At 35.9% G+C, this 22,409-nt stretch overlaps 1 protein-coding gene across 2 annotated transcripts in view; it reads left to right on the top strand.

Moving 5' to 3' along the window:
* Positions 1-22,409, top strand: part of grik4 (glutamate receptor, ionotropic, kainate 4) — a 334,582-nt gene that overhangs the window by 129,604 nt on the left and 182,569 nt on the right. For both annotated transcript variants that reach the window (XM_027999192.1, XM_027999193.1), the window contains one exon: positions 14,315-14,448. In XM_027999192.1, coding sequence (XP_027854993.1) covers positions 14,367-14,448 — 82 coding nt within the window. In that variant the 5' untranslated portion in view covers positions 14,315-14,366. The remainder of the gene's footprint in view (positions 1-14,314; positions 14,449-22,409) is intronic.

The raw sequence follows: 22,409 nt of genomic DNA, 5'->3' as shown, positions 1-22,409 counted from the left end.
AATGCAGCAAATTCTCTGTGTGAACTTTACTTAATGATTACATTGCACTGGTTTTAATTAAGTGCAATGTAATTAAAAACTTTATTTGTATTTAAATTTACAAATAAACTTGTAAATTTATGTACAAATTTAGTTGTAAATAAATTTTGAAACCACTTTTTCTTTCAGTTCGCAATTATGCACCACTTTGTCTGTCATATAAAATAGCAATAAAATGCGTTAAAGTTTGTGTTAAATGACAAAATGCGGATTAAACGAGTATAAATACATTCGCAAGGTACTGTATCCCATATATTTACAGCAATCCTTTGTGTTTAGGCATTTTTATGCTGCTATGGAGACACATTATACTAGCAGGGATACGCTTCACTGGTTGCCCACCCATATTAGCCCTGAACTGATTAATTGCATTAATTAGGCAACAGTCTACAGCCTTTTACGGGTAACAATCCATAAACTTTTGTCTTTAAATCTCTGACAGGGCACTATCAGTGATGCATTGGAGCTAATATTCCCCAGAGACATTGCCGAGGTAATATCTTTGCAAGCAGAATAACCTTTAGCTGCAGGGTAAGATTTATTTATTTGTTTTATTTCAAAGGTACAAATTTAATTAAAAGCAAAGAGGATATGACCCATATAAGGTGTTTGAATTAAGTGTTCTAAAACCGAAAATTACTTTGAGAATACTATTAATATCAAGAGCAAATTCAGTGCTGCAGTGATTTTTATAATCCTTTTCTCCTTTCATGCAAGAATTCGCAACTAACTTATGATTTAGATTTTATGTACCTTGGTTTATTACATTGTTAATGGCTCTCTCTTTGCCCCATTACAATAACAAAGTAGAGGTAATAATCCAATTGAAAGTTTGATTATGCTGCATTGATAATGTTATATTCCATTATGTTGCATCAATAACAGCTTTATCAAAATGATCTTTTTCAGGCTGCAGAAGCTAAATAAGAAGCAAATGACCTTCAGAATGGGAATAAAAGAAAGTTAGCTAGATGTTTTGTAGAAATTAGTTGTAATAGTCAAGAACATAGAATATCTGACTCTTAGAACTGTTGCTCACAAAAAATGAGCAGTGCCGTAGCCAGTCGACGCGCTGGTGTGAGCAGGCTGCCTTGTGAGCCATCTGACATCAGTGGGTGTAATTTTGATGTGCATGCCCTGGAAAAGTGCCGGACTAAGAGCACTGTAAGAGCAGCGTGTCCTTTATGTCGATGCCGTCATAACACAAAGAAAACAACCCCAAAACCCATAGAAATCTCTATAATTGTGGTATTAAAGGGAGCTCTGGCTTATACCTCATTAGGAGAAGAGCACAGAAAGCCTTAGGGCCTTTCAGCACATGCTAGAGAGAGAGAGAGGTTGAGATTGGCAGCAAGAGTGAAAGAGAAATTGACTGCTTGCTTGCAATGGGGATTAAAGCACATTGCACAAATACAAAAACATACAAAGCAACTCACCACATGCTGCACAAATAAAGCGCTGCTGTATTTAGATACAGTAATTGCAGTGATGCTAATGATGCCTACGTCTATCCAGTTGAAAAGATGTACTTGATGTCCTTAAAAAAAGTAACTGTATGTTTTGTCTACGCCATTTGTTGATAAACTCCTAGCTGTTTAATCTTTCTGGTTTCTTATTGTATGTACTCTAAAACTGCATGTTTAATTGAGGAGCTGTGAGTCATTATGTTCAGAAAGAGGTGCGTTGCTGTCGGATAAAAGGCGTATATCTTAGTAATATATAAAACGCTCCTTTGGGTGAACATGCTTTGTAGTTGTGAAACTTATGGACTTGTTAGGAGACTTTAGTTTATCTACTACATGGACTGAATTGTATCATCAATTGTCTTCTTTTTTTTAGCAGTTGGCTGTTCACATATGTTTTTTTGAACATTATTTATACTGTCTGATATCCAATAAAATGTGTTTCAGCAAAGCAACACTCAACAGCTGAAATTCTTTGATTCAGACACGATAAGACGAGCCTTCCTGACAGCTGTAAGCTCTGAGTGGAGCGTTGCTTATCCCAAGACATTCTCTGCTCATTATTATTTCCCCCACGTGGCTTTCCTACCCATTCAATCTTAAGCATCAATGACTTTCTTCATTTTTTTCCCCCGTCTTAGTTTTTCTACGCCCCATTAGTGTTTTTGCACTACATTGGTTCTAAAACCACACACAGGCATAAACACCTGGGCGACAAACACACCTTGCAGTCTGACCCATACATCTGTTTAACTAGAGCGACAAGCTGTTGCGATTTGGAGGGACATTGATTTCGAAATCAAGTTTGCTTCCCTCCAGTGCCTTTTTGCCAACTGGGAGCTGGGGCTGCCTAAATCTGCCAAGGAACAGCTTTTCAGGCCATGGTGCCTGTTTGTCCGTGGCTTACATTTCTGCCTCTCTCACTTTCTCCTCTCTCCGTTGCTCCTGGTGATGCAATGTTTTACAGTGAGCTTGAGAACGCATTTTACCCACGAGTGTCTTTAAGAGTCATTTTGTATGCTGTGTACTATGCAATATACAGATCAGGAACAAACCTATTTTAGTTCTCCCTATGCATATGAAAACACTTATTCTGTTGGGTCTAGGTAACTGGCTGAGTTTAAATCAGGGGAAAATAAAATGTAGTTATTTGAGAAAAGATGCAAGCATGTCTTGTTCACTTTTTCCATCTTTTCCCATTATCTGCTGAAGAAATGCTGATTTCTGGATCTCCATTATCCACTTGTTAGGTTACCCTCTCTGTGCAGTTTCACTGGGCACCTGGAGGAAATTCAAACTTTAATCAGAAGCAATTGTACAATTGCTAAGTCCGATCGCATTGGCTCATCACAGCTGATTGTGGATCGTGCACGGTTTATTGGGAGCCTAACTGTGTGAGATTACACTGCAACATGTTCACGGAATACAGATGTGACAGAATGCTGGGTTGTTTTTAAAATAATTGTGAATTAAGGTCAGCCCGATGCTGCGCACTGAAACCTTTTTACATAATGTCAAATGACAACCCCAAATGTTAATGGACTTTTTTGTGATAAATCAAAAAGAGTAAAAAAAAAAAAAGCTATTTTGAAGTGGAAGGGAAATGATTACTGGCTTTCAAATTTCTTTTGAAGTACTTTGACAAACTCTTTTTCTTTTTACAGAAAATATATTTTACTTGAGTAAGTTTCTTTGTATTTCTTTCAGAAATGAAATGTTTGACAGCTCATATTTGGTTTTATTTGTGGCCTAAATCGGGTTCACCCTCAAAAGTTAATTGTCCTTGAAAATTATTAGTAATTTTTTAGCTATTCTAGCCAACATTTTGGTGGAAAAAAATAAAAATAAATTCCTGCTTTAGAAAAGATCTGTGGAAAACTCTTTAATGTTGAAGTCTTATGTTAGTAAATATGTTTTTTTATTCTGTTTTATGAACCACTCAGTTTATTTTGTAGAAAGGCAAAGTATTGCTCTCTTTGTATCACTGTGTTGCACCACAGGACCCAGAAGAGCCCAAAGCGAGGCTGGAGTGAAATACATGTTGACATTTCCAAGTAGTTCTGAAAGATTGTCCTGTGGACAAATAATGCTTTTTGGTTGCATGAGCTCAATGTTTGTTTCCAAGAAAAACAGTCACAGAGAGAAATTGCTGAGGCACATACATGAAGTCGGTGCTGGACTCAATGAAGAAAATATCATTTAGGAGTACATGACACAAAAAAATAAAAATACAGGTCAGTGACACTGCATGCTCCTCATCTACCTCTTAAAATGTTAGAAGATATTTTATCTGTTACTAGTTGTCCTTGGTAGAAGAATTTTGTTATTAATCAAGATGGAACGTGTAAAGTTGCAGAAATTGACAACTCTGATTTTTATAGCAGTGATTAAATGAAGACATAGTTGAGCTTATTGCCACGGCCGTTGTTTAAACTGACAAAAGAGGCTCTTTGCAGGTTTTTGTGTGTTTCTGGCATACAAAGACCAATTAAAAGGTCTAAAAAGTGTAAATAGTGGTTAAATATAAGTGAAGAGTCTTTACTGTCCTGAGCCTTTTTCTTAATGATGTCTGCTGTCCCACTTTTGCAAGCAAGACATCAACCTGTGGGAATAGTCCAGTTTAAAGCTGTGTACCCATCTTTTCTCTTCGGTTACAATTTAGTGGTCGTCTTCTTTTTTTTAGAAACGACAGCAGGTTCACGTTGGTGTCTGAGGAATTCACACACAGTTTCTAATTTTCAGTGTTCTCATCTTTAAGCTAGTGTATCACTTTTGTCTTGAGTTGCTGAATATAAACAGCTATTCGTCAAATAGCAACCCGATTAGATATAAATATTATGTATAAAAATGACAAGTTTTTCTGATTTATAAAAAATAAGACCGTAGGAGGGTGTCTCTTTTTTTACATCACAAAAATCCCCTTCACTGCTGACATTATGTACAACTAATGACAGTAGCCCGTATAATTTAAAGGATCATACAGAGTACAGATGACTAAATCAATTAAATAAAAACTCCCATCCGCGTATCATCTCTAACTCAATGTGTCTCGCAATCTGTGAGCCGACAGGGTGCTTCAGAATTATAAACAAGAGCGCATCTGGTGCAGCTGCACCACTGATAGAGTGAGCAGTTCATCCTCCAGAGCAACGTCAAAACCCTGAGACAATTTATTACTCACAAAGGTAAACTGACTCTTTTTTCTTAGCTGTATATTGATTTGGAAGGGGTTCAAGGAGGAAAAAATACTGTAGATATTTCTAAAGTAGCACCACAAAATCTGTGATTTTTATTGCAAAAAAATCCCAAAATAAATTGAAAATTCTCAGAGGTGCTGAGATACATTTTCTACGTTAGACGTGTTGAAGTGAAAGGGTTGTATGTAATGCAATGCTATACATACAGCAAATCGTGCAGCCGTGTAGCTTTCACACCAGTGGAGCACCTTACGCCTCCGCAGGTTTGTTTCTGAAAAGTTGAACTCTGAGATCTGGTTTCAAAAAAGGGCCGGTGTCCGATTGCAGTCGTCAGTGACATGTAAACGAGCAGCTTGACACGAACAAAAAGTTACGGTTTTATTGAAAACCGTCTTCTTGTGAACGGACCATTAATTGAAATACTCTCACATCCACTTCCTGCCAGCACCTCTGTAGTCGTGGCAACACTGTTGGGATCTCTTTCCGTAACAAAAATGTTCATTGCAGCTGAAGCTCTCACTTTGAATTATCTCAGTGATCTGTAATCTATTTAGCTATTTTTATTTTTTTTTTACATTTTCTGCCTTTGAGGCATTATTTTCATCAGGAGTTTTGTTTGAGGTGGCCATTATTAGAGGACAGTTTAGAGAATGTCTCCTCCCTTTATAGGCATCATCAGTCCACTGGAAATGATTTCAGCTACATACTTGCACAGCTTCAAATGTGCTTGTTAATACGTCTATACTGTCTCGCCAAAAACACAGTGAGACAGGGTTTCTCATCCCTGCACAATAATCTAACCACAAAAAAAAGAGGCACAGAAAAACATGTTTTGTTTTATTATTGTTTTTTTTTTTTTTTTTTGGATCGCTGCTCAAACTTTCTGCCATGATTGTAAACGCAGCTATCTCTCCCGACTCTGCAGACAATAAAGTCAAAGCTAATAAGATGATTGTCTGGTCCTTACACTATTATGACAACTCACACAGTCACAAGCATTGCAACATGCAAGGATATAATGTGAAAGGAGAAATGATTGCCTTGTATAATAATGAGTTTGAAAGACAATACAGCTCAGCCTGGGGCTGTAATTCTACATGTGCTCGCAGTTTAAGCACAATATAATCTCACAATTTATGAAGACGTGTTATTAAAACCATTACTAACCTCAACCAATAGATATCATATATCCCCTTATTATTTGCCACCATGTGGGAGCTTACATTAGCAAGACATAATTATTTCTTTCTTTATATAATGGAATTACTACACATACTGGTGTGTTGATGCATGCCTAATTGTCCTTGGAGTGAAATGAGATGTGATATTAAGAAAAGCTACTTTGCTTTTTTTTCAGCTGCATAATGGACCAAACGTCAGTCCTACAATGATCTGTAGCAGCCTATATTTAGAATTAAAACCATAGTTTTACAACACTTCTAAAATAATCTTTTTGGGATTTTTTGCAGCTTCAGGCTATAGGATTGGACTGATTTCCCTACAATAAAGATATTCAACTTAACGATGAGCAGTACAGTAGATGCCTGTGTTACAGATAAACGCAATAGACAACTTGTAGAAAGAGAATAATTGCAAACACTGTCCATTAGACACAGCATGTCATGTTGAGGCTACATGAATTGAAGACTTTCAATCATACAGCTGGTTGTGTCTGAAAACAGTTGATGCTGAAAGACAGAATATCTTGGGGTGAAAAACAAAAGTGGAACGATTTGAGAATGTTTTACACATAGTAGGGATGAGCAATAGATCGTTTACAATATATATGTCACAATAAGCACATTATAAATACCGATAGGAAATATGTCAGATAGAGTTTTCAATAACTTAACTGAACTCTAATCCAGAACCGCAAAGCCTTCTGGGGAATGTAGGCAGAGGAAAGACTTTAGTTGCTCAACCTCAGCAACCCAGCAAAGCAAAGTGAGTGGCATCAATTAACTCTCGCACTCTTTGGTAACCTAGCAACAACATGCTGAATAACTTGTGCATCCGCAATTCCAGGTTTTACCACCATAACTCGTAATTGCTTAAAAATAAAAAACACAGTGTGTGGAGTAAAAGGAGAAAATGAGTACAACAGCTCCAGAGGAAACTGGATTAAAGGGGAAAATAATTTTTAAACGGTATTTAAAAATTCTGTTTTAAATACCAGAATTTTAGGTATTTAAAACAAAAACTAATTGTATATTGAATGATCTGAAAATATATAATAAAATATCGCCCTCATGCACAGATGAAATTACTCTACATATTAATTAAATGTGTCATAACAGCTTATAAATAACATCATAAACCCATAAAGACTTCTCATATAGAGAAACTTTTCAGGAAACTACAAAATAGCATACCAAAACTAGCTCAAATAATTAAAGTTGTTGCAATTCTAGGTTATTGTTTTATGTTCTACCTCAGTAAAAGGTATGATAGTGCTTTATTTAGCTGTTAGTTTAGATTAATAACAATGTTTTTGTAACATTTCAATCACTGTTCAAAACAGTTGGTGTGTTTGTCTTAAGATCTACCCTTGCAAAGTCCAGTAGTTGCCGTGGTTTCATAGCAAATATTAACTTACTACCAAGCATGCACTTATTACTCAAACTGTACAAAAATCCCAAATCATGACCCGTTACTGCTGCAAGCTGCTTCATGACTTTTTTTCTTCACAGAAGTAAAGTAATAACACATCAAGCACAAGATTTTTAAAACTGGCGATACATTTTAAGTTAAACCTGTAGAATTGAGAATGATGGAAAAAAAAATAGAATAAATAAATTGTAATCTTTCATTGCGTTGGGATTAACTCGGTAGAGCTGAGTCAACGGGCTGAGGAGAGGGAAGTCTGGGGTTCCGTGCTTAGACTGCTGCCTCTGCGAAGGGGGATGGATGGATGGATGGATGGATGAATGGATGGATGGATGGATGGATGAGAAAATTATCCAGAAAACAAAGCTGCCTTAAGATTTCTGGTGTGAGAATAAACTAAGCATGAACAATATGGTAAATATTTTTCAGTTAGTTTTTTCATGTTTTGTTGCACCACTTTACAACCAATATCACCTCAAGGCAACCAACAAAAAAGTAAATTCACTGCAGTTTATTCGGGCAGATTCGTAGTTAATTCCATATATTCCTGTTCAGTTGTAATTAAACACCACAGCTGGGTTGTCGTCATAGTTAGCGCTCTTCGTGTGGACAGTGTGTTTCCAGATATTCTCCTTGTAGGTCATGGGCTGCCTCAACATCAGGCCATTTCCATCACACTTGTACTGCTCCTGACAGCAGGACCGCTGAGATTAAGTGTTAATAAAAGGTTTGTTTACTGCTGGGAGATGTTGGTAGAAGTCACTCAGGCTGTGACCATCCAATTTAACCTGAAGGGGAAACACTCAAGTCTTTGCAGAAAGCCAAACAATTAGGCCGAACGTGATATTTCCATGTTCAAATAGCTCTTCAATCTCTATTGAGTGTATTAATACTTTCAATAAGCCACTATTTTAGGCTTACCGCAAATACACACCACAGGAATACACATTTCGCATCCATATTAACTCTGCAGCTTTTGGCAGACAAACGTTCTCAAACATTGGTCATGCATCACTCATTTCCATCTACAACTTGCTTTTGTACCAGTTCTGTGACTCCCAATGCAACAGCACATGAATATATGCAAATACATGAGTCTCATTATGCGTCTGACTTGCCTTCAGTTCAGACTGTCATTTTTAATGGTCCACTCGCTGCTGAATTAACTGAGTGTCTGATGAGTGATTGACAGCTTTGGCATTTGGATTGTGTGAACAATTGCTTTGACGAGGCATGTCAGACTGTCGGATCAACCTGCTCTGGCAGTCGTCGATCCTCTCTTGGGTTTCCGCATTGACAGAGGACAGACTCGTTTTCTCTCTGGGTTGTCAAACCAAGCCAAGGCTTCTAAAGTATTCCACTTTGCTATTATTTTAATAAGTTTTTAATTTTTTAGGCAGAGATATTAAATTATGAAAATATTCTTCCTAATATTAGAAGAAGACTTGCTTTTCATATTGCAAATAGCTGTAAGACATCTTTCTGGGGCATTTAGCAGGAAAAGTTTAGTCTGCTTATACATCACTGTAAACTGAACTAAAATGAAGAAGAAAATAGTTATATCCTGTAATAAAAACACTTTTTATTGGCATTAGATATCTTATAATTAAAGGAGAAACACAAAAGCAGATAAAGGCATGCTCTGAAAGGCAGACATGATAAAACTGAATTTTAATTGGACTTTATGATGTATGTGTGATGTGATATTTGAAGTAGATTGTTGGATTTTTTTATTTATTTTTTTCATGGTGCCTAAGTAAGTGATGCTGTCAGCTGAAAGCATATAAATCGTCTTAAAATATGAGGGAAGGATGCTTTTTTTCTGGATTTTTATGTTAAAACTACAGGAGTAGCCAATGATTCTCTTAGCTACTTGGCTAATGGTTTGTAGTGGTTTAACCACTCAGTTATTTATTGAAGGTTTTACTATTCAAAGTGAAAATCCAGCCGAAATGTCCTGGGTTTGAATCCCGGGCTGAGGTCTTTCGGCATGGAGTTTGCATGTTCTCGCTGTGCATTTGAGGGTTCTCTCTGGGTACTCCGGCTTCCTCGCACAGTTCAAATAAATGACTTCCAAACATAGCGCCATGTACTCCTCTGACACTGCAAGAGTAAGTGTATAGAAGACAGATAAAACCTCTATTAAAAACAATTCAGACTTTAAAACAATGGCCATTATGAAGGAATCAGGCATCATCAAATCAGTTCATGTGTGTGTTTTGGAAGTTCTGCCCATCAGCTCCTTTTTAAGTCTTTTTTTAATGTTTAAATATTTATTTTTTCTGTCAGATTGCTTCCTGTGTTTTATACAGTTGATTCTGCAACCTTCCCTCGTAAAAGACAGAAACTCGGTTGAAATGTTTAACACTGCAAAGGGGTCTAAATGATGCACATTCTTTTATGAACTTCTGTAACACTAAGATGTTTTGTCTTTAAAAAAGAAATTTGTCAAGTAAACAGAAATTTGAAATGTTTTGTTCTTCTGTCCATTTTGGACAGAAGAGGGTAAATGAAAGGGGTGAGTGAACATTGTGTCTTTATTTTTCTTGAAGTAAAAACGGAATAGCAGTTTTGACTTTGTTTGCAGCTGTCATAGTTGAGGCCTGTCATCTACAGATAAAAACTGAGGTGAATGTGTACAAACTAGCATCTTATGTTATTCTTCTTTTTTCCCTACGCCCCGCCTAGCTCCATCTTTATTAATTCTGCCTCAGTGCAGTACGAGAAAATAGATCAATCTGTGTTTGCCTTTCTCAGATGAGAAGCTAAAAATGAAATTGACATAATTGACTTTAGAGACCTGAGAAATGAGGGCAATGATTCAACCTGGCTTTCATTTTACTTCTGTATTGAACGAAATGGAATTTGTGCTTTAGTCTTTCATTGAGGAGCTATTAATGGTTCAGCTTGCACTCAGTCAAAAAGCTGACAAGGTCTTTGTCTTTAACTCTGTGCTGATGAAGCTTTTAATCGACACTGATTAGTCTCAATAATAGAATGTAAATCTGATTTTTAATTTATTTCCTGTTTCTCTTAATTGCAGTAAATAGTACTAGTCTGTAAAAGTAATGAAGCCATTAGTGGGTAATAAACTAGAAACAGACATTTTATTTTGTAATTAGTCAGTAAAGCATCCATTTGTTTGATCTCAGAAGTCCAACAAATATTATTTGCTCTACATTCCTCATATGTTGACAGCTCTGCTTTCAGGCTCTGGTCTCTATGGGATCAATGAATCTGAAAGGTACTATGAAACAAGGATTGATCAGCTGTCACATCACACCTCCACCCTCTTTGAAGCATCTTAGGTTATAGATAAAACATTAATCTCCTCAGGTTATCAGGTGTTCACCTTGCGGTGTTTTTTCTAATCAGTTGTTCCTATTAAATATGAAGCAGTTTCAGTCTGTATGAAAATCTGGGAAGTTTTTTTTTTTGGTATCCTGGTTTATTAGCTTTTTATTGATTAAAAAGTTGAGCACAAACTAATATGCAGTATTAAAAAACTTTGCAGATGAATATTTACCACATAAATCTGTTCAATTTTTACCAAATGACAATATATGTCATCTTAAGGCTCTGTATAAACAGATTCAGATTATAGGCATGTGCATAGAATTTAATTATGGTTCAGTTCCGTTCATACTAAAATAATTCAAATACATAAATTAATGAGTTGTTCATATTCATGCAGGCAGTTTTAATCATAAAAACAAGTAATGTTTCAGTTGCAAAAATCACCATGCTATTTAACTTCATGCCAAAACCATATATCATGCCATGTTTTTTCTGTAACATGATACAGTGTCTATATTTATTTGGTGGTATGGTCCCCTGGCGCCCCAATAAACAAGTATTGGATGCAAGACACTATGGTAAATGTCTACTTACTGTAGAAAAAATCACTACAGTTATGTTTTATTATTATTATAACGTTATATCTTGGCATTAGCCTACATTACATGATAGAGATTATTCTTAACCACAAGTTTACAAAGAAGAAATTCAGTATCCATAAAAGGTCCTGTCGACTGTTATCTGACAAACTCTTGAGTTTTGGAGTGAGTTGATAACCTATATATGTTAATTAATATATATATAGGTTAATTAATATATATATTAATATATATAGGTATATATTACCTAACTAGGTAACTAGGTTCACCTTTGTATTAAAAAAAAAGCATTAAGAATCAACAAATTAAAACATTTTGATAAACTATGGGATTTGAATTACAAAAATAAAACATGTCACAATGTGTGAAACATGGCCTATTTAGATTAAATGTATGACTGTTTCTTTGGTCAAAGTTTGAGTACTAAATATAGCTATCTCAAACTTCTAGTATTAACTTAGCAGCTAAAGTTTGATGTTATCTTATGTTTGAACAAACATGCTATCTTGTACTCACTAAGACTTTCTTACAACTCGCAACATTCACATTAATACTTTATTTCATCCTGTAGAAGAGCTGCAGTTTGTTCAGGTCCTTGATTAGGTCACAGTTTTGCAGAATGGATTTTGCCGTCTTTCTGTTTCAAGAGATTTTAAGACGTCCATCTTCCTCCAGTAAATTGCCTCACTCTGTTTGGAGAGCTCTGAAGAAGCTAGATGTTTCTTGTGTTATCTATGTACAATATAGGAAGGTTTTTCTAGCATGGTCTTTGAAAATGGCACATCAGTTTCTGGACATTAGACCCTCAAAGCTCAGTTCCCTCTAACCACCCACTCCTATAATAATTAAGATTCACATTAATTCATGCCAGATGCTTATCAGATACAAACACAAATTGTTGTCATAAACAACTCACTGACATCTGCAAGTTTTCATGTGTGAAAACAGAACTAAAAATATCTCTAGCAACTGTGTGTAATAGTGGCATTTCAATACTGCCAGATGAGACCACTTGTAATTTAATAAAGCAAAATGGATATTAAACATAAAATTCAGAGAAACATTGACCTTATTAATAAATGAAGAGGCAGCCACCTTTTGTCAAACACATTTTTTTAATAACATCTCCTCTTTAATATGGAATTAGCCCACCATTTACTGCTTTAACAGCTTAATCGCTTCTGGGAAGGATTTCCACAAAAGGGTAGGAGTGTGTTTATGGGAATTTCTGGCCATTCTTTCAGGGGAGCATTTGTGAGGTCAAGCACTGATTATTGGATGAAAATCCCTGCAGTCTCCTCTTTATTTCATCCCTAAGGTGTTCTGCTCGGTTGAGGTCAGGCCAGTCAAGTCCACACCAAACCCCTCCTTCTGAGAGCCTTTTAAAGTTTATCTTTTGAATTTGATTGGTTTTTCTCTCTTTTTTTTCTGCCAATTATTGACCCTGAGGAGTCGATGCAATACTGTATGCTGACTAAAGTCTCTGGGAATCAGCATATTAGCAATAAAAGTTGTTATCCCTGGTTACTTGTAATAAAGTCTTAAAGAGCAAATTTGTCTTTGACTTTCTTAGGCTGACTTTTTGTCTGTAGACGCAGCTAATTCATCCTTTCACTTTCTGATTATTTTTTGTTTGAGTGATTTAAGTTAGCTTTTTCTACAAATGCAGCAGTTTGAGAATAATCAAATGAAGTACTGGACTAAATAAAAAGTTTGAAAAAGTCCAAAGAAAATAATGCACTGTACATAGTTTTCATTTTGCGAAGATATGAATTCTTGGCAGCCACTTATCAGTTGCACAGATTTAAGATGCTGAGCAATCATCCAACAGAAACTGTTTTTGTGTATGAGAAATATCCATATAATTTGCATTACCCATGGTCCAGATTAGCCTAAACTATTTTAACCTTTTTAAATGGATGTAAGAAACAGGTAATAGTTACTTAAATAATTTTCGTAACATCAGAAGGTTGTTGTCTCATCTGCAAAGTTAGTTTTTCCTAAGATTTAAAATCTGGCAAAATAAAACTCCTAAAGTAAGTTATGCAATTGATCCTGTTTGGATCAAACGAATTCGGCTGCAATTTTTTATATAGCATGCCTCAATGCTATGTTTCTTCCACACTTTGTTCCCGTGAATGTCAGGCTGGAATCTAAGTCTTGCTGATCATGGCAAAACCCTTTTGGCACCATCTCAGGCCATGTCACAAAGCTCATATTATTTGCTCCAGGGCACGTTTTCTGTCACAAGATCCGAATCAAATAAACATCTTTTTGAAGGGATGAAAAGCCAGATTTAGACTCTGCAGCCTATGGATGTAGGTTTTTCTCAGTAAACAAAGATGATTAGAAGTCCAGTTGTTGTTATTTGGAGAAAGTTGTTCTGAATTAAACACTCTTTGTGTTTCCGTAACTGAGTGATGTGAACAGGATTGGTGTGTCGATGCAAATGTTCTGAAAATTTGATTTTTTTTTTTTTTTTTTTGTTGAAACATGTAGCTTTCTTTCTAATTTAAAAAGGCAATTACTTCAAAAACATATAAACTCCCCCCGGTATTATCATGGTTCCCTGCAGTACAATTGTCGTGTTGATTAGTCTCAAATTATTTCTTAGTTTTGGCAACCACATATTTTTAATTAAAATTTTCATTCTTACAATAATGTTGAACCCACTGGATTAACAAAACAGCAAAACAGATAGAAAACATTCAGTCTTTGACATTTTACCATCTTGGGTACTTAATTCAGAGAAGTGGCCTTTTTTTAACCTGACAGGTCATGACACGTTTTTAAATCTCATAAAACATGTTCGTGGGAACAGAATAAACTTTACTCACTGGAATTTTAACTGTCAAAAAAAGAAGAAAAAAAAACATTATCATCCTTCTATACAAACTGTGCTAATTCACTCAGCCATTGATACAAATAGAAAATGAGATCAACAGTCTCATTTCAACTGCAATAGGCCTCAGGTTCTCTTTGCAGCAGTTTTGCAGCGTCTCCTACAGATTCCCAACATGCATCTCAGTAGGACATTAAAAGACTGAGTGTGCTTGTTTCACATCCTGTCAGATGCCATGATTGCTTCAGTGTTACTCTCTGTATTTTTTAGGTGGCTGTGACAGGGGCACGCCCGGGGCAGGACCCATGAGGAGTCATAGAAGATGCTCACAGCCTGGGCGCTTCTGCTCTTCTTAGCCATGTGGGTGAGAAGCACCTCTGGTGGCCCGCTCTCCTTCAGAATAGGTAAGCTGCAAAACAAAATTGTAATAATTTATTTCCTAACATCAGTCATCAGGGATTTTATGTGATAGACTAGCATCAAGTAGGCCATAAATTGTAAAGTGGAAGAAAAAACAAATGTGGTTCTCAAATGTTTTTACAAATACAAATCTTAAAAAGTGGTATGAATTTGTGTTCTGGTCAGTGTGTCGATATTTTGTAGACTTGCATTTTGCTGCAATCGCAACTGCAACTCCTTTGGGTTTTTGTCTCTGCCAGCTTTGGACATATCGATTCTGAAGTTTCTTTAGTTCTCTTTGCAACATAGCCAAAGTTCAGTCAGACTGGATGGACGGTGTATGTCAGCTAGGCCTGTTACAATAACAATTTTTTACTAAACTATAAATTGTCAGAAATTAACAGTAACTGTTATTTCAAGACTATTTAAACGTCATATATTGATAAGGGCATGAAAATAAGACTAATGAACTGTAATTTTATACGGCACCCGAAGACATTGTATATATCTGAAATAAAAACACAAACACCAAAAGCAATAAATAAAACAGAAATTAAAAACACACATAACCACAGCTATTAATAACATGGATTATGAAGTCTGTGTAAACAAAATTGCCCTTCAAAAATTATTAATCATCAAAATGGAAACTATAGGTCTCATTTTAATTTATTCTGCACTTAATTGATTAATTGCTTATCGCTTAATGTCAACATACATTTTTAAGTCTTTTCACTGATTCTGAATTTAATTTATGTCTTGATCTTGATCTATCATTCTGATAGATGTTTAATCTAAGACATTTCATTGTAGCCCAGGCTGCATGTTTATGGTTGCATTTTCTTCTAAAGGATAGACTTCTGCTCTGGTCTGAAGTCCTTTGCAGCCTCCAGCAGATTTTCCTCCAGTATTGGTGTATTGATGTGTTTTTAGCCCCGTCTATCCTTCCCAACAGCTTCCTACTTCCTGCTACAGATAATGCATCCCCACAGCATGATGCTGCAGCCGCCATGGATTTTAATTTCCAGGGATATTGTTTTGTTTGGTTTTGCTTTGTATGTTGATGTTGGCTATTGGACTGGAGAACCTTCCTCCAAATGTTTGCTTTCATACACTTGGCTTGAGGTGAGGTGTTTTTTTTTACCACTTTGTTTCAGTGAGCAGTAAGTTTCTTCTTGCCACTCATCCATAAAAGCCAGATTTGTGGAACACATGATTAATAGTTTCCTAATCAAATTACCTGAGCTGTTGATGATGGATTTTGTTAGGTGATATTAGAGTAAGAGGCTGAATACAAATGAATGCCAACCTTTTAGAATTTTTTTTATATAAATAAAACCGAAAGTGTTGATTTTTTTTTTTTTCATTTGTTGTCACCTAAAACCCAATAAAACACATTATTTGTGGTTCCACCATGGAAAAAAAGTCAACTTCAAGGTGAATGAATATTTTTGCAAGAGCCTTTTAAGAGGGCTAATTAATCATGTGACCAGCAAAAACTTTCCCTTGATGGATAAATGACTGAGCAGCAAACAGAGTTGTTGATGACATTAAAGAATAAACTTTAAGACTTCTTTCAAAAAGTCTCTCATACACCTCACAAGACATTAACTGTCTCATTGTGAAAGGAAAAACAGCTTAAAAGAAAATATCTCAAAAGCCACATGGGAGACTCGTACTCCTGCATTTTGCTCAGAACGTGTTGAAGAAATTTCATGAAGACGTCAGAAAAGTGTGTCAAAGTGAGATTTCTGTGACATGCTCTTCCTCTCCGAATCTGAACCGCTTCACTTAATGAGATATATTTTCAAAGCTTGGGAGCCAAAACAAACTTTTCAGTTTGAGGAAACTTCAGACGTTGAATATATAGTCTTTAGCACACATGGTGTTTTATGACGCAGATATCTCCTGTAAGTTTCATTTTGAATGTTTAATCTAGTGGTGTTAAGTCTACAGAAACATCTTTGTTTCCTGGAAACCACAATCTTTTTGTTATTATTATTTTTTATATTATACTTTTCTAAAGTATTCAGAGCAATGTAAATGCAGCACCTTGTAAAAACTAAAATTGGTTACCATTTTCTTGGTTTCACAGTGTCCAGTCATCTTTTGGATATTTTTCAGTCAATCATGCAGGAGCATCATAATATATAAGAATATAATCAATGTACATTCAGTCATATTTAACTAAAAATATTATGTTGTAGAACATCCTGTGGTCTACATAATGATCCCAGAGTATACTGGCTTGACAGCGGCCCAACAGACAGTAAAGGGCATCCAGTTATTTTCTTGTGTAAAGCCACATCGGGTTTAGAGACACACTTGGATATTTCATACTTGAGCTATTGAGAAAAAGTACTAGACTGTTGCACTATGGCCCAAAGATATCTTGTCAGATAAAAGTACATTTTCAATTCATTCATTAGTTAAGGTCCAAAAATCTAAAGGAAAAGTGGAGAGACACAGAACCAGAGTTGCATTCAGTGTAAAGTTTCATCAGTCAGTGATGATTTAGGGAGCACTGTCATCTCGTGGTCCAACGTCTCATCAAGTCCAGAGTAAATTCTGCTGGCCACCAGAAAATATTTGAGCATACTTCCCTTGCTGACCAACTTTGTGGAGAAGCTGATTTCATTTTCTAGCTGTCCTTGCCATCTGCTTACTAAAGCACAATATCTACTTATGTGACCATCATTGTGTTTGATTGGTCGGCAATCTGGCCTGACCTAAACCCCACAGACGATCAATGTGGTATTGTTAAGAGGAAGATGGAAGGCACCAGGGCCAACAATGCAGATAAGCTGAAGCCCACTATTACGGCAACCAGGGCTGTTTACTGAGATGGAACTGTATTTGCACTTGACCGTGTATAAATTGGTTTAGGTAATGCATAATTTTCAGAACTGGACCGTATGTAGAGAACAAATATCTGATGCAATATGACAAAGACTTCATCTGCAAAAGCTTGAGCGAGTGCTCATTTATGTTTCTATTTGGCTTTAGTGGAAAGATATGTGCATTGCCTATAGAAAGAGTAATGGAAAGATTAAGATGCATTTTCAGAATAAGCTTCATTCTGCAGAGAGCAGAGTTTGAGCCCAGCATCTCTGGGGCTTTGTAGATTTAACCTACAAGAACAGTTCGGGAAAAACCCAAAGTCACACACAAAAACAAAATATCACAAGATGATTATAACTCCTTTAATCAAAACTTAAACTTAACAGAATGACACTGACTGAATCAAAAAATTTACATTTTGAGGATATTCATTATCCTCTTCTTGATGCCATAATCAATTTTGTTTAATCAAATAAACAAAATCTTCCTATCATGACATGTAAGACGTCTGTTTCAGGTTGTGCCTTAAAACGCATCCAAATGTGTGTCTCAGATTTACTCATGTTGGGATGTTTAAAATTGGAAGACAATAAAAACACTGTTGTGTTATTTTGCTCACGAGCATGGGTTGAAAGGAATAGAAATAATTGTGGAAATCCCAACCAACCTAAAACATGAATGTTACTTACTGTTGGAGAAAAAAAAGATGTTTCTTGACTTACAGTGCACGTGATTCATCCATATGTAGAATTTGCAGATGCCTGAAGTTTCCAAGCAAGTATAGGTTAGGAATCAGGAAAGAGACAGATTCTGTGCCCTGGAAATGGAAATTTTTTTGGTATGAAATGTGTAACTCCACCCTAAACCAAAAGCAAAATGCCATGTAAAGATGCATAAGCCAGGAAGTTAAAGCCTGAACACAAGCAGGTCTCCAAATGGACAATACAAGACATACTGGCAATTTAGTTACAAAGAGGCCTAAGGACCAAAAAGTCAATATTTCGGAGTGGCCATCATAAAACTCTGGTCTCGGTTCCATAAATAATGTTTAGGCAGAGCTGAAATGTATGTTGGGTCAAGAACACATTATAAACCTGATCAGCTGCACCAGGAGAAATAGAGCAAAATGTTACTAGGATAATCTTGCGAAAGCACACTAGAACGTTTTAATCAAGTAAATAAAAAAATCTGTTCTACAAGAAAGGAATATATAAATACATTTCTGACTATTTTTAAAAAATGTGCTCCTCAACATCATTAGATTAAGCAAAAAGTAATGCTTTTGGTTATCTCAAAGGACGTAAAATACAAAATGTTTATTCAGATTTAATGTCAAACAGTCATAAGAAATATATTGTTTTACACAGTGAATTTAAAAATCTGTTGTAAATTGCCTTAGATAGCTGAAAACACCTTAAGATGAAAGCTTAAATGATTGTTTTATTACTTAGAACTAGATTTAAGAAAATAAAATAAATTAATATTTCTTTAATGAGTGCTAGCTGGTGTCATTAATGCTCAGCATCCTCAAGCTAAGTAGCTTTTTTCAAAGACATGTTCTGTTCAAATAAAAGTATTGCTTAGTTTTTCTAAGTCTGTCTTTCAAACTCCTTAGTGTATAAGAGCTGTTGCAAAGCTCTTCTGATCTGAGTCTCCTATTGTACAAGAAAAATGTTTATCCTTCCATTATTTCAAATGTTAACAGAACTGAGTCAGAACATACTGTCACTTCTTAACAGCATCAACATTTTATTATTTCTGAAAAGACCACTTTTATCACTCAGTAGATTTCTCCTTGTCTGCTCGCTCTCAGCTCTCAGCTCTGCTTCTGCGTAATACTGTTTTCAGACTGTCACACAGTGCTTTCAAACCACTTTGTGCTTTCTGAAAACAGCTCAAACCCAGAGTTTTCTTATATGAAAACACCAAGAACAAATCATTCTGTTGGATTTCGAATGTTTACTGGTTCATGAACAGCAGCTTTACCCCTTTGTTTACCTTCACTATTCATCACCAGCCCCTGTCTGACTGTATTAATTCAGCTCTACAGCAGCAGTAGTTGTTTTTCTCCTTACTGCTGCATCATTGATGGATAATTAGCTGCCTGGCCTGCTTTTTCTCCTTTCTCTCTAATGTCATCTGCACATCACCCAGCTTGTAGCCAGTTACCTTCATTACGAGGCATAAATATGAACCAGCAAAAGGCTCACATTTCAAAGTACACGCTGACACACAAACAAATGTGTAACCCCAAAGCATCACCACAGACTCCCCTCTGCCATTTGTGCTTTTGTAGATGGTATTTAGCATGGCTTTCCCAAGAGTCCTGCCTGGCTGGCATAATGTCACTGTCTGGCCTTCACTGAATGTGACGGTGCCAAAAACAACCTCCCACCTCTTCCACATTACCCCCAGGACCTTTCAGCGGCCAGCAGCAAGATCAGTGTGGTTGGGTTGTCTTTGCTTTGGTGGCAAATCCATTGATTAAAATTAAAAATGACAAACTTCTATTTATAAATAAGTCACTTTGAACATGTGATCCAAGGTGTCCATGTTAGTTTATAGAACTTTTACAGATTCAGTTAAAATTTTTATTAAGCACATGAAAAAAAAGAGAAACTGAATTTGATGGGATTTTTTTTTTGATGGACCATCACAAAGTAGTGTGTCATTTAAACATTTCAGGAAAATGAAACATTGCTCTGAAAACTGACATAATTTCTGTTTAGCCAGATTTACTCTGATACTCATAAATGAAATCAGTGTTGGTCAGTCCTCCTACATATAACCTCAGTATAAATCCAGCTGTCGTGAAGGCTTCAGAGGTTAGTGAGGTCACATTAGAAAACAAAAAGCATCACAAAGACCAATGTTCCCAGCAGACAAGTCATGAATAAAGTTGTGGAGAAGTTTAAAACTGGGCCAGGTTGTGAAACATCTCAGAGCACTGTCCAGTCCAACATCTAGGAAAGATGCAGCAAACCCATGAATATTTGGGTGTCCTCCTTGCTGACAGGCCAGGTTGAAAAAGCATTAGTTAGAAAAGAAACCAAGAGGACCATGATAATGTGGAGGAACTTAGATCTACAGCTCAGTTCGGAGAATATTTTGGCTGATAATTTTAATCTTTTATCATGCACTTCACAAATCTAACCTCTGCAAAAGACTGACGGGATGTTTAAATTGGGTCTTAAAGAAGGCTTAATAATGTCTTTATTTTGTCACAAAACCTTTAAATTACATAGCAAGCGTAGAAGAAAATAAGGCCAAAATCAGTATTTTTGACCAACAGGTAAAACATCATTTGTGATGAATAAAACTACCCCATAGTGTGATCTGGATGGTGATGGTAGCATCATGCTGAGGAAATGCTTTCTCCTTCAACATAATGCTGACCAGCAGGCAGCTGGTCAGATATTACGGAGAACGGATTGGGTAAACTGTGATACCTGTATATAGAGGAACAACACCCCTAAAGACCCAAAGAAACCTTTAGACCTACAATGAGAAGGTTTACATTTAAGCATGTTTATGTTGGAAGGATTTTATACCTAAACATAAGAGAGAAATGGTGGCGATACCTAAAAGAGAAATTATAGGACACACTGTATTCAGCCTGACTGAACACAAGGTATTTTGCAAAAGATAATATTAAAAGAAATTCAGTCTTTGGATGTAGAAAACTGGTATATATGCCAAAGAATCTTGCAGCTGTAATTGAACTATGTGTGATGTTCTTTCCACTTCACAATTATTCACTATTTTGCAGATGTTTACTAAATTAAATCGCAATAAAATACATTAAGGGTTGTGGCTGTATACTGTGTTTTGGTATATTTGGTCAGGATTGTATGGCTTGTTAATCACAGTCAATAGTTTCAAAATCCTGAATTGAAAAATGTTAACTCAAAGCATTTATGGAAGAGACTGAACTCCGTAATATTATGCAAAAATCCCAGATCAACACCATATGGTGCAGCTTGTTTTTGTTGGTGGTATCATCACTCCCCATTCGTTAAGTGAAGTAGTTTCTACTGCTTAATTTGATCCAGTCAGCAAAGGCTGCTTCTTTTGCTAATTTGGAGAAAATATTCCTCCGCTCACACATGATCACTGCCTTAAGCTGATGTCTGTTTTTTCTGTATACAGGGAGGGAAAACTTGGGCAAATAGACTGGAAAATCAGACATGATCCTTCATTAGAGCTGGATTCATCAGGCACCCTGTCTCGACTCCATAAACACTTTCTCACGCAGACATGCTTTGCATCTGTCCTGTTCAATAACAAAGTGTAAAAGCCAATTATAAGCTGTTCCTAAATCAAAGGCGGTAGGGGGTTTCACTGGAGACGGGCTCTTTTTCTCTCCCATTTCATAACCTTTATTGAATTCAACCTAATAAGAAAACCGGTGGGTGCAGATTAAATACTCTAAATTGATCACACTGGTTTTAGAATTATGTATATTTAAATTTTCTACATTCAGACAACATTACTACTTTGTATGAATAAATGCTGCGTTTATAACCAAATGGAATACAAATGGACTTTTATTTAAGTACAAAAAATCTGTTAATTTTTCAAAACAAAAAAAGCATATTAAATACCAAAGCACATTTGAAACATTAATCGAAAAAGGAGAATATGTAAGACAACGCTGGCATTACTGAGAAACTTTATCCAAACTTGATGAAAAGAAACTGCTCAAGGAAGCGACCAAGAGGGAAACAGCAAAACTTCATGATTGCAGGAGTTCCTATATCGCCAAAAGAACATCATCACCGCAATAAAGCAATACAAACATAAAGGTTTTGTTTTTGGTACAAAACCTTTACATTTCTACTAGAAAGCTTGAGATGTGAATTGAAAATTTTCAGTAATTTCCTATATTTGCTCCCAAGAATGAAATTATTTAATTTGCCAGATTAATACTGAAAAATCTATTTTAAACTTTATCATTTGCAGTCAACTGATATTTTAAATAAATTGTAGACTATAATTACAGCCATGTTTAAGCAGTGCAGAGTAATAAGACCTTCGAATTATCACATAAACACAGCAGTGCACACCCAGTCAAATCCTCAAACTCGTACTACAATTACTTTTGCCTAAGGCTTGTTAACCTGAA

Source organism: Xiphophorus couchianus, chromosome 18, assembly GCF_001444195.1.
Source record: "Xiphophorus couchianus chromosome 18, X_couchianus-1.0, whole genome shotgun sequence".
NCBI classification, from domain to species: Eukaryota; Metazoa; Chordata; class Actinopteri; order Cyprinodontiformes; family Poeciliidae; genus Xiphophorus; species Xiphophorus couchianus.
Note: the sequence above shows the minus strand (reverse complement) of the source record. Positions and strands in the feature narration are given on the sequence as shown.